Source organism: Neolamprologus multifasciatus, chromosome 11 (genome assembly GCF_963576455.1).
Source record: "Neolamprologus multifasciatus chromosome 11, fNeoMul1.2, whole genome shotgun sequence".
NCBI lineage: Eukaryota > Metazoa > Chordata > Actinopteri > Cichliformes > Cichlidae > Neolamprologus > Neolamprologus multifasciatus.
The window spans coordinates 24,554,718-24,567,994 of record NC_140449.1 but is presented as its reverse complement, the minus strand read 5'-3'; the positions used below and the strand labels follow the sequence as shown (position 1 = coordinate 24,567,994).

Sequence of the window (13,277 nt, the reverse complement as noted above, 5' to 3'; positions counted from 1 at the left end):
TGTGTTAATAGGGTCAACAAGAGAAAGACCCACAAAGAGACATGTTGGCTTTCACCTTTTCCTCACCTTACAGCTTATCTTGTTTCCCCTCTCGACCACAGGCTTCTGGTATCTTTTTTCCTTTTTTTTTAACCTTAGTCAAACTGTAAGCCATTGTATTTTCAAGGACCCGCACATATATATAAACACTGTAATGACAATGTTCAGGTGGGGTTTTTCTTACAGTAAATGAGCATAAGAGCCACTTTATGCAGAGTATTTATCTGCAGAGTATGTTAGGAAATGACTTGCAGAATGAATTGATTAAAGGATTGAGAGAGAGAGGAAATGGGAGAGACAGCAGAAGCAGCAGCACTTTGTCCTAACCCTTTTAGTGAGATTAACTGTAGTCTTAATGTCTCTCCCTTTATTTATACTGAGTCAGCCTCTCCGCCCTCCGTCTCTCCTCTGTCTCACAATGTGGCCTGAGTGCAAAAGGCAGGGGTGCCAGCAAGTTTTCATTTGGGAGAAACAGCTTCTTTATCTGGAGTATGACATGTTGTGTGACATGAGTGTGTTTTTATTCTACTTTGTCTATCCTACATTTATACTGAGGTGACGCAAAAATGTCCCCGTTGTGGGATCAATAAAGTCTTATCTTACACAAGCAAAGAAGAAACCAGGTTTAGAAGAAACATATATTATTAGACATAGATATGGACAGAAAATGTGGGGAAAGAGGGAAGCTACATGCTGTAAGAGCTTACCTGGCTGGGGTCTCAGCTACTTTGGGTGGGTGGGTAGGTAGGGGGTTGCACCTGCTTGTGGTTTGCAACCTAACCACTTAGCCCCTTCAGGTTGGCCTAGAAAAGCATATTCAATATTTAAAGCTCTACCCTATAACTTAAAGTGCATTTCTTGGCTGCAGACAGAAGTCTCGATGACTCTGTGTCACAGTCGTTAACCTCAGCCATTGCTCCCCCTAGTGCCATTGGTATAGTTCATATGTAGGACGTAGCTTAACTTAACATAATCCAACCATTTTGTTTCTGCTAGCTCCAAACAGTGTGGATCCATGTGTGTTTTGGCTTTGATAAAGAAAAAAGGAAGGACGGTGAATCCTGGGAAGAGTTTTCCTTTAACCTGTTATTTTATTATTTTTTTTCAGTGGAATTTTATGTTCAAGATTTCCGTACGAACACTGAAAATGAACAAAATCCCCTTTAAGAACAAAATGAAGCCTTGGTTTTCACTTAAAGCCTTGATTACCAAGGCAGCACTGTTCACGAAAAGGAATAAATTGTAAAATACATTTGCAAAATGCCGAACAATGGAAACCTGATAAACCATGAGTAGTTTTAAACAAAGCTTTCTTCTAAGAGTATGGTATTAAACTCTAGTTCTGCACACAATGTTGTGGCACTTCCCCTTTTGTTGAGGCTTTTCTCTGAAATATGTAAATGTGTCACATTTAGATGTGAACTTATTATTTTAGACCACATTGCAACTCATGGCCATGTGATTGTACAAAAAAATATATACTTGGCCAGTCATAGTTTGTACAAATAGTTAGGTTTTTGCTCCGGATAAAGCTCTGCTCTCTGTTATGGAACTGAGGCAAAGCAGGCATTAGGCACTGAGATTTAATAAAAGATTCTAGTTACATCAGAGGAAATGTGGGCTGGAGCTTGACTCTTGCTAGGGACTAAAACTCAGGACACAGGATAAAATCAGCCTGCTGTGAGTCACCCACTTAAATCACTATAAGAGCCGTACATCACTCTGCTTTTGCTGAAATCTGTAAAAGCACATACACAAACAGAACATTTATAATACTCTAGTTTGCCCCTCATGATTGTCAGTCTCTTGTCATTCATCCATCATCTTTCCAGGGCTGCCCCGTCCTTTATGGGATCCTGTGAGCAATTTATAATCTTTACTGCCTCTCTCATCACTGAATGCACCTCATTAGGATAGCCTATTATGGACGGCAGCGACATTACTGACAACATATGCAAGCAGATTGCTTCTGCCAAACACTGCATATCATTTTGGCCCATTAAAGCAAGTCATTTACCTTAATAAATAGGTAGAGGCAGAGTGGAATTGGAAACACACAAGAGAGCTTCTCCTTCCCTCACTTCGTCTTTCTCCCTCTCCTGCACGTCATTTTTAACTCCTCCTTTTTCTCCTGCGTCTCCTGCTTTCCCTCTTCCTCGAGACCCTCTAGCTTTCTCAACTTTTCATTCAAACTTTGCATCACACTGCAGTCAAGCTCCTCTTCTCATTTTTTTTCTGCATATCTCACCATTCCTGCCTCCTCTCTCATCCTATTTATACATTTTATTTTTGCCACGGGCTGTGTTTCAAGAAAGGACAGGAATAGCGGGAAAGACTGGGAGACGGTGTTGGGTGGGGGTAGTGGGTGGGGGACAGGGTATGTTAATTGGAACGCCTGAGGCAGGATGGATGGAAGAGGGAGAAGATGGAAAGGATGCCCAGATTCGGAGGCCCCTGAAACATTAAATATTAACACCTTTTCTCATCTTTGCCCTTTTAGTGACATCCACTGATTGGGTTCTCTCAGAGTCGATCGGGACACACATACACACCCACCCTCTCTTGCCTTACCCCTTTCACCAAATTGAGTTCCCACTGAAAATGAAAGGCAGCCAGGAGGAGACATACTGCTGTAATTGGCGACCCTCTCTGTTTTGTGCCCTTTGATTCAAAAAGTAATGAAATCTACTTGATATTTTTATCCAATCTTGTACGTATTTCTTTTTTTCCGATATTAAACCCCTAATGCGAATTCTGCTAGGACCAAGACACTGGCCATTGTTGTGCTAACTCACTGTTAATGGAGTCAGATATAATGGTACAAGATTGTGTCAGCTAAAAGACATTAGCCTTATAAAAGAATTAGTCTGTATGAGAGATGAGTTCGGTTTTACCCAGCTAACTCTAATGGGGAAGGACACTCAGAGAATCCTTTGGTTTATCAGTGAGGTGATGTATCAAACCTACTTTTGCAGAAGCCCTTACACAGCACTTAAACTCACAAGACTCATGTATAATAGCTCTATTTATAATTTCTTTGTAAGATTTACTGGCTTTGTTCTCATTTTTTTCTTATATTTTTATTACAATTGCCTCTGCAGAAAGAGGCGCAGGACTGCAGTGTCAGCTCGGCACATTCATATTCTGCTCATGCCCTGTCTTTTGTAATTTTTTTTATATATATATATAACATGGCTTGTACTGCCTATCCTCGTCCTGATTTTCTCCCTCTGACTCACAGGCTCATGTCGAAGAGGACAATCACACCACCTCACACACATACAAACATGCTCTTATTGACCACATAGCTCCAAACTCCTGTGTTTGAAAGGGGCTGACTTCTCACCCCGTTGCCGGAGCAGCAAGACCGACAAAGGGGAATCTCGCAGCACACAAAAGAGAGAGTGAGGGGCCGACCTTGTAGCCCTCTTCACACTGTTTGTACTGAACCCCTAAACTGCCGCAAGATGACACGACGCACACACTAGTAAAGCTTTGATTTATCTGTCGTAACTGCACCCGCTGTGATGCTACCTTTTTGCCCTCCACTCCAACGCTCTCCTACACACAGGCAGCTTGGAATGTAGAGTAATCAGACTTTGTGATTGCCGGGGGCTCTGCATGTTGCAGCACTAAGTTGGATGCACCCATGATGCCATCAAGGCTAACTGCTATAAGCCTTGTATTTGGCTCAGCTGCATTACGTCAACATCAAGTCCCCGGGAAGATCAGACCTAAACTAATTTCCATGTTCCCTCCTTACTCTGTCCTCTGTCTCCCTTACTCATTTCAAATGAAGCTCGACCTCTGAATCCACATCAAGTGAAACGTGTTTTAAGTGCTAATCACTTCAGCGTCATTGAGAGCATGCCTTGGACTTCAGACGCCAAAGATAAAACAGATTTTAAGCAAGAAGGCTGATGCTGCAGCCCAAGAGAGGAAACAAATTAAGCTAATGCAAGAAAAAAGTTAATAACAGGTCACAGAAATCTTATTTGACATCTAAAATCTGTCTTCCCTTTACAGGCTCTCCTTTGCCTCCCCTCTCATAAAAAAGTTGTAGCAACCTGAATGTGTGTGTGTGTGCTTGGGGTGTGGGGGTTATGTTTTGCTGCAGGGTCCCAGGTGTGAATTGTACTTCTTCTTAGGTGGTACATCAGTACAAGCCCAGACAGGAAGACAGCAAGGCATCTTCCTATCCCACATGTCTGGATGTTAATATGTGGCATCTGAATATCCTGGATCCATCTATCTTCCTTTTAATCAAGACCCACTTGAAAACCCCGTACAGATACAACAATCGATAAAAAACACGAGCACCCAGATGCACCAAGCAATGAAATATGAGCACTAAGCATATTATTGTGTTTGACACCAATTAGATCAGATATCATCTTCGAGGTACAATAGACCTCTGCTATCAACCCAGAGTTATGACTAAGGAGGCTTTAAACTGGGTTGTGAACGGTGAGATGAGATTTACAAGATTGAAGGTAAATCTCTGGTTGCTGTAATTGGTACTTGAGTGCTGCTGTCTGTGTAACATTGGCTTAAAACAATCCTCAAAGAAGAGTTTTTTGCCTGGGAATTCTTGTGAAGTTCATTACAATCAATCCCTGGCTTTTTGTGTTTTCTTTCTTTCTTTTTCCTTTTTTATTAGGAGCTGTTGAACGCTCCAAGAATTTCTATCAATTCTTTGGTGCATATTCACTAACAGACCATCTATTTTAATTTCGAAGCACAGTTACAAATTGCAGTTGCAAATTAATCAGGCATAAAGGAATTTGTTTAGAACATCAAATTCTTCTGGGACTCTCATGAATCTTCTGTTAAGACACTTGAAATGCTTTCATTCCCACTTGGGGAAACGTCTTTCTCGTGGTATGTATCAACACAGTGGCGAACACAAGTAGCACAAAAAGAGCTACTTGCTCTGCATGCACTGCAAAATATCTGTGTTAGTACATCATAGTATGAGATGTTTTGCCAAACTGATTTACATATATTGTGGTGAGAGCAGGGAAAGTAACAAGACATGTTTACTTTTTAGCGTTATAGGATGTAAAGCACTTGGAGAGAAAAAAAAACACCAGCAACATTATGGCCATATCGCTCATATAATAACTGTCCTTTGACCCCAGTATTGACTCTGATTTCACATTTTTTCTTCACTCTATTGTATTCATTCTTTTCTTCTCCCTCATTAATAAAGTAAACCACAGTGGGAATCTAATTGCCATCAGATTCATATCTGAAAGTCTTTCTCAAAGGTCAACACTTAACAGGAATCCCACATTGCAGCACTCAGTCAGATCTAGTATAGATACACTTATTAGTAGCAGTTACCAAGGAGACAGACTGAGAGTCTGTGCTGTGTTTCTGTCTGTTTGACAAAAAATAGTTTCTATTTTTCATCACCTTGGTAGCTAAAAGTTTTACTTCCACAAACCTTGGGTTGCTTTTTTGTTTTTTTTTGATTGGCAGACTTCCCCTTTTTCTCCCTGCCCTCTCTATGGGGCATTTATGGTTGGTGTGTGGGACGTGTGTGTGGGATGTGTGTCTGCTGTGTGTGTTTTGCAGCAGCTGCCGCTCCCGCGCTGCACCTGTTCTTCTCTCATCAGTCAGGCGTTGACGACTCCAGGCCATACAAGGACCCACCCCGACTCTGGCAGCGTGACCCAGCCAGACCCCTAACACACACACATACACCAACACTTACCACACACATATATATTGTGTACCCATGTCACAATACATTTAAACTCTTTGTATTCACTTTAGATTTTTTATATCTGGCCCTCATGGGTGAATTTCTGACATGGATTGAATTTGTCCGCCAAAATGAAACTCACCGAACAAAGAGAATTTCCAGAGCAGGGCCGACTGTTCCCTGGTAGCAGATGAATGTGAGAAGTGAGTGAACATGAAGGGCCCTGTAAACACACGATTTGAGTACGATCCAGTCTGCAACATTAACAGCCAATATCGGTATCACTGAGCTGAGGGAACCCTGCCATGACCCGCTGCCACACACTCTGGCCTGCGTGCTGCTCACACAGTATTTCTGGTGATAGTGTCCATTTCTACTTTGTGTTGGCAGCAATTTTTTTTTTTTACCTCTTTTAATACAATTAATTTCCATCACTGATACAAAGAGGTGCAGTCTTAAGTTGTAATTTTTTTTGCTTTCATTCCTTATTTCGCTTTATGATAGAAAATGAGACTCTTGACTGAAGGTTCAGTTGAACAATAATAGTCTCTAAATACACAAAGACCCAACAACACAAGCCACTGTGTAGCCTACAGCTTAGCTAATGAAAAATGCATGTCTCCTTGGTAGCTACAGTACTGTACATTCTATGTACATGAATATGAACAAGAAGAGAATCAGCTGCAGTTTGTACAAAAAATAGAAGAAAAGTGTAAAGAGATGGAGAAACCTTGTGCTTTAGGTGACTCTGTTCTTATGACATTGATGGCAGTGTCTCCTGCTGCATGCTGTTTGCTTTGCCAACAGTCAAACACACTAATCCTGTTAGAGGCCAAGGATGTTTTGGACCACACACATTTTCACAAACACACACACCTTTTTTTCCCCTGTTCCAACTTTATACTTGATTCCTGATGATCTTCCTGCACATTTTATCACAGTGTTGGCACCAGAGTTAATGTCTCTGACACATGTTAACTGAAATGTAATACTGGCATCATCCATCAGTCCTTACCCAAGAAGGAAGGTAGGCAAGCAGGTGCTATTAGTAACAACAGGGGTATAGTGTCATCAAATAGTAAGGCTAGTTAGTAAATTCCAGTGATTCCCCTGTAGATTAGGCTAGTTTTGAGCATATACTGTCTCTTCTTCCACTTTCTTTTTCTCCACTCTCCCTTTCTTCTCCTGTCATTATTTTCTTTCTTCTATTCTTTTTGCTATCCTGCACAGAAAAGACACATAGGCAAGATTGTACATTGGGTATTAAAGAATGCTCTTTGAGAATGAGGGATAAGCAGAGGAGAGTCGAAGAGAGAAAGAGGCTCCTGGTTTGATGTCCAGAATGCGGCAGTAGGTGAAGCAAAAACAACAGAGAAAACGAGGACAGGAGAAAGAGGATCCAGCTGGTTCTTTTCATAATGAGGGGCACCCGCTTGTGTGTGTTTGTGTGTGTGCCAGTGTGTTAATAACAAGAGTATAGACAAGAAGTAGGCAGAAAAACAAGTTGAAGAAAAGGGCAAAACGAGGCAGACACATAGCGTATAAAAGATGGTTTCACATTAACTTTTCAGTAGATGTGGGACTCTCTGGATATGCTGCACTCCACCATGATACTTTGACTGCAGACTTGATTTTTTTTTTTTTCTACACACAATGTGCTCAACTGTAGCTTTTGGGGAGGTTCAGTTGCTCATACATATCACATGCATTATAGATATACTGTAAGAGTAACTGTGTGTGTGTGCATGTGAGAGTGTGTGTACAGGTCACAGTCTGACCGTCTTGTTCCCATCTGTCTTTCTATCCGGTCATGCACCCCATCGCACACCACCTCACACACACACTTTCCTTCTCTTTGGCTAAATCCGATTATCTTGCCCGCATCAGTTAATGAGACCCCCATGCAGCTAGTACTCCCGCAGACAGCCCCCACCACTCTCTTTCTCTCTCTCACACTCACTCACACATACAGTGACAGCCAACTGCCTATGTTTCTAAATACACAAACACTCTTGCGCGCACACAGATGCTGCTCTAGGCTCAGATTGGATAGAGGACTCTGTAATTATGCTTTAATTGCCTATCTCTGCCTGTCCAGCTGCCTCATGTGTAAAACACAGAGCAGGAGACCTCCCTCTGGACTCAAACATACTGTGAATGACACCAAAGGATGCATTTGAAAGAGAGCGTGACCGAGAGTAAAGTGACAAATAGTTGGAGGCAAAGAAAGAGGTTGGCATAGGGAGAGGGGCAGGGTACAGATGAGCTCTTTTAAGCTATAATATTCCTTCTTCTCTTCCAGTAATCCTGACTGGACTTTTTTGTTCTGGGCTTTATGGTAACGCTTTTACACAGGCTGTTTTGACAGATAGTAGCTGACTATTATAGTCGCATAAAATAAACAAACAGGGCTTTTAACAGTTCTTGAAGTAAGACTTCAGTAGTGGTTATTTCATTGTGCCTAGCAAATTTATGATAGTGCTATAAAATTGTCCACAGTAATGCTACAGTCACATTAAGGAAAACAGCAGTTTGAGACCATGACACAACCAAAATTATTGAAACTGATGGCAATAAACTTGCAGTTTCTCTGCCTTTAAAACAGTTACATTAGAGACTGGGACTAAGTCTATAACTGCTAAGATGACAGTTAGTTGTCATTATAACCAGAATGCAACCAAATGGCAAACAGTTGAGTTGAGTCTCTTGTTGTGAGAAGGCACGTCACATAGAGCAGGGCGATATGACCAAAAATATTTATCATGATATACATTTGAAAATTTGCGATAACGATATAACTGATGATATAATTGGCACTAGACAAAATACTTTACAACTCCACAACTTTATTAGTGCAAAAAAAACATCAATGTATTTTCACTTAAACAAGCAGCTGTTTTATGTGCATTAAAGTTATATAAAAATTTAACAGAGCAAATGCAAATTCCTTGCTGACAGTTTAACCAAAAGGCATTTCCAGTGGAAATTGGCCGACATACCCTCAGCATAACCATGTAGAATATCCACAAAACTTAAAAAGAGGTTATACACACACAATACGGTAATATTATGTTGAAGCACAGCAAAGTAGTACTAAAACATTTGACAGATTTTCGAGCGCCGTGTACGACATAAAATCGTTTCCAGGTCAGTAAAAACAAAACCAGAATTCATACATAAGGTCCATTGGATTATAAGGGGCACTGTCGATTTTCAGAAAAATCAAAGGATTGATTTTAAGTGTGCCGTATTTTCCAAAAAAACACGGTAATAATGACGGCCCGCTAGCATGCGCTACCAAAAATAGTGCTTTTTTGTGTGTCTGACGAAAGCTAAACCAGTTCCACACCACTGAAGTTGCCGCATTTTTACAAACCAATTCTGGTTTATCCGTTTCATTCAACGATTTCCTTTCGCCGCCATGCTTTTTCCGATGTGTGCGTATGAAAACAAAGGCACTGTGCATGCGCGTTTTACTCATATTCTATCGCGATATTTCATTTTTCTATCGTTGCCCAAAATTATGATATGATAATACGGTATGATATGGCCCAGCCCTAATGTCACACATGAGTTGTGCTCGCTGACACAAACTGACTCAGCTTGTTTGCAGAGTGTTGGCAAGTCTGCATTTATAAATTAGATGGCAGTTAGTTGCAGTTAGTCAGTCCAAGCTGGACAACAGGGACAGGCTGCCTTACACCAGATCACAATTTACTTAAACATTTGTGGGGATACTGCAGTCTGCGCCAAAGTGGTGGCCAGGTCAATGAGTGTTACCATCCTTTGAGCCATGAGACTAACGTGGATATTAGCCAACCAAATCGTCCAACCAGCTAAAGACCTGGGCTCTCTGTGGATCTGCCAGAAAGTCACTTGATTTAATGTGGTGTGTTTGAGTGTGTGTTTTTCCCATGCGCCACTCGACGGGACTCTTAAATCCTGAGTGCTGTCTGAAAGTGCTGCACTTCATTTACTCACGCATTCTCGTATATTTGCTAGTCTGCCTCGCTGTTTGTGTTGGCGCAGAAACAGTGGATTTCTCTGGGCCACATCCCTCTTACAAGCTCAGAACATGAGACTTGGTTTGTAAAACTAATGTTGGTTCATTTGAGAGCTGCTGAGTTGACCAACCAAAATATTTAGTGAGAGAGAGGGATGCTGTATGGGACTGTAGCGGGAAACAAAAGGATAAATATACACGAAAACAAGCATGGGGATAAAAATAGATCTAAGGCAAGTGACAGAGGAAATGCAGAGGAAGTAAGTCATTTCATCAAAATGTCAGCAACTGACCTTTGACCCATGTGGTGAATCACGGTATTTGACCCCAGTGGAATGTGTCCCACTAACAGACATGCAAAACAAAGAGCAAACACTCTGTGTCTGAGTACTTACTCCACTATCTTTATCTATATGTGCTCTCCGTCTTTCCTTGCATCCTTTCCCCTCTCTCCTCACAGTAGACTCCTAACAAGGTGACCATCGCTCAGCTGCTCTCATCTCTCTTCAGACATTTTGAGCAAACACTCTTTCATCTTCTCCATCTACATTTCTCCATGCTGTTATTAAAACTAGGCTGTCAAACAGCTCTGATCCCCCAGCAGTCCATACTCTGCACTCTTGGTGCTTTCTCACAACAAATGAATTATTCAGCTGTAGATTTTTTGGTCCAGAAATGGATGCAATAATTAATTTATGATATCATAAAAAATATTGGGGTAGGTTGTTCATTAGCCATATGTATTCCTCCAATTTTAATATTAATTTGACTCTAGATCTGTAGCATCAGTACTGTGAGAAAAAAATGGGAATGTTTCTTAGGAAGTGTAGCTAAACAGATAAAGTCTAGACATTTAGATTTTTGAAATGTCATCCGTATAACTATTCTTGGCAAAATATTTTTTATATAATATGAATCACCGAGTGTCACCCAAGTGACATTGTCATTTGTTTCAATGCATTAAAGCTTCACAATCACAGCAGTCTGCTGGCATGTGTATGACTACCGCTATATGATTTATAATAAAGTATTTGCTGCACTGACTTCATTAGCAGAAATTGAACTCCTTTCCTTTTCTTTCCTTTCTCGTTCTTTCCTTTCCTTTCCTTTCCTTTCCTTTCCAGCTCTCCATTAATATCAGTGCTTTTTTCTAGCCTCTCTTCTGAGGATTGTGTTCTAGTTGTCACATTGTTTGTCCATAGCTGGATGTGAAGAGCGTTTAAAGAGCTGTACTATTCCTTATCCCCACAGGAACCAGTCAGGGTGCTTCTGTTCCCAGCTGCATATTCTCGCATAAAAATCTGGGACACTGTGTGTATCCTAATGTCTCTACTGAATGTAGAACACTGACAGTGCCAGTCACCAGGGATTTGTAGCTTCCCCCTTGGTCCCTTAACAGCTTTCACTCCTGCTGATACACCTATATGGGAGGACTGATACTTGTAGCTTGCATTCATTAGCTACCGTGGTCCACATTTAATGATGTTGAGATATACACCTAAAGCTTGTCTCTTACACATTGGAAGTGGTTAAGAGATATCAGTTAAATACTTCTTTTAATGTCAGTTATATATATAATATTGTCTGCAGAGGGGGATCAATGCATGAGTGAATTGTTCGTGGCTACATGTGTTTCCACTAGGCATGTGGTAATCATAGACTACAGCTTTTTGTTGCTGATGTTTATGTGAGTGCTGACGAGTGCAAAAAGCCCAAGGTGCTTCATGAAAAGGTCTGTTCTAGTGCTGTGTCCCTCACAGACATTACACGTCTGAGCCTGTTTCTTGTAACACAGAATTTGAACAATCAGAAGCCCTGAGGGTTTTAAACAAACAGAAGCCTTCAATCTAATAACATATAGTGGTTTTATAGTTGCCTATCTTTGAGATGACTGCTGTGCAGTACTGTAGCAGTCCAAGGGATAAATAATTACTGTAACTGATATGTATTTGAGGATTACCAGACCTCACCAAGAGGGCAGCAGAAATTACAAGAAATATTTATATGCAAAAAAAATATTTTTTCTTCAATCATACAACAATATTATTGCCGTAATATCACATTGTGTCTTTCCATATATTTTGTAAAATTCTGCTACATGTTGCATTTTGCAGTGGTCCTTTTTTCTTTTTTGTGTGTTCTTTTCAGTCGTAAGCAGTGGAAACGTGAATGTGGTTGTGAAGCCTAAAGTGGAGGTGTTAAAGGGAGAGAATGCCTCACTGCCCTGCACAGTCACCCCATTAACAACTGGCACAATTGTTGAATGGTACATTGTAAGTAATTTCTAGATGTTCATTTTCTTCCACAGTTTTAACATTTCTAAATAGCAAAAAACAAAACAGAGAGAAAAAAAAGTGACGTTAGAGCTATTTTGCACCCAAAGTTTAAAAGGTAATGCTCTGTGAAAAAATACAATTTTCTTGTTCTTGTTTCATCTGACTTCTATCTTATGTTCTTCCTTGGAACCATCCATTCAGGATTTGGGAACTAGAACACGTATAGCTTTCTGCCAGGGTAAGGAGAAAAAGGTTGACCCTGGCACCCCTCTGACAGATCGGATCAAGATTGGAGAAGACTTCACTTTGACCATTTCCTCTGTTAAACCCTCTGATGAGCTAAACTTCACCTGTCAAGTCACTGACCCTGCTGGGTCTCCAGATGGTACCACTTCTCTGAAGGTCTTTTGTAAGTTTGCCAGTGCCCTTTAGCCCTTTATTTGACCTCAAGGTTACTCCCCGAAGTTAAGTTTTCATTTAGTTATCATTGCCACTAATGTTTATGACTTTAATATATGAGATCTGCATTAATGCATACTTTGATTACGAGGTAGCTTAATTGTATCTCATGCATGTTGCTGATTTGAATTTGTAAATATTTACATTACACCCATTCTATATATCTTTAGAAAAGTTTTATCATGTAGTATAATTTACCAAAATTGTCCTTGAAGAATATCTTATTTCTTTCACTGCATGTAGTTCTTTGGAGCTTTCTCCAATACTTGAGATTACCATTTCCTTTTGATAAGATCTCCAGAGTTCAATTAACCACAACCTAATCACTCTTGACACTACTGATGAATAGTTCAATCACACGTGTCATTTCTAATATATCTCTCCTTTTTAAGAGTCCAGATTTATCACTGACATGCCGCCAGCTAATCATGGTGCAGACTACTCTGTCTTTGCCCCTCCAAAGCACCAAAATGAGTAGGATTCACTAGTATCTGGATTAAAGGGAGAAAAGGGGAGAATATGCATTGTGAGAGTGACAGAATAGCCTTTTGTTTCGTGATCAGTCCGCTTGAAGCTTTCAGGTTATCCATTAACATTTATGCACTCAGAGGCACCAAAGTAAAAAAAAACCCTCATAAAATAAGCTATTAATTGTGAGAACACCAGTGTGTTCAACAATACCTCAATAGAGTGTTATTTGACAAAGGACTTTGAGGTGTACTTAAGGCCCACAGTATTAAGAAAACAGGCTGTCTCATAGAATAGCAATTATTCTTTGTTCCCATTTGAC

The 13,277-nt window shown here is 40.5% G+C and overlaps 1 protein-coding gene across 3 annotated transcripts in view; it reads left to right on the top strand.

Annotated features, from left to right (window-relative positions):
• Positions 1 to 13,277, top strand: part of bcam (basal cell adhesion molecule (Lutheran blood group)) — a 48,388-nt gene that overhangs the window by 20,735 nt on the left and 14,376 nt on the right. For all 3 annotated transcript variants that reach the window (XM_085176953.1, XM_085176955.1, XM_085176954.1), the window contains exons 2-3: positions 11,901 to 12,025; positions 12,230 to 12,437. In XM_085176953.1, the coding sequence (XP_085033079.1) occupies positions 11,901 to 12,025; positions 12,230 to 12,437 (333 nt within the window). The remainder of the gene's footprint in view (positions 1 to 11,900; positions 12,026 to 12,229; positions 12,438 to 13,277) is intronic.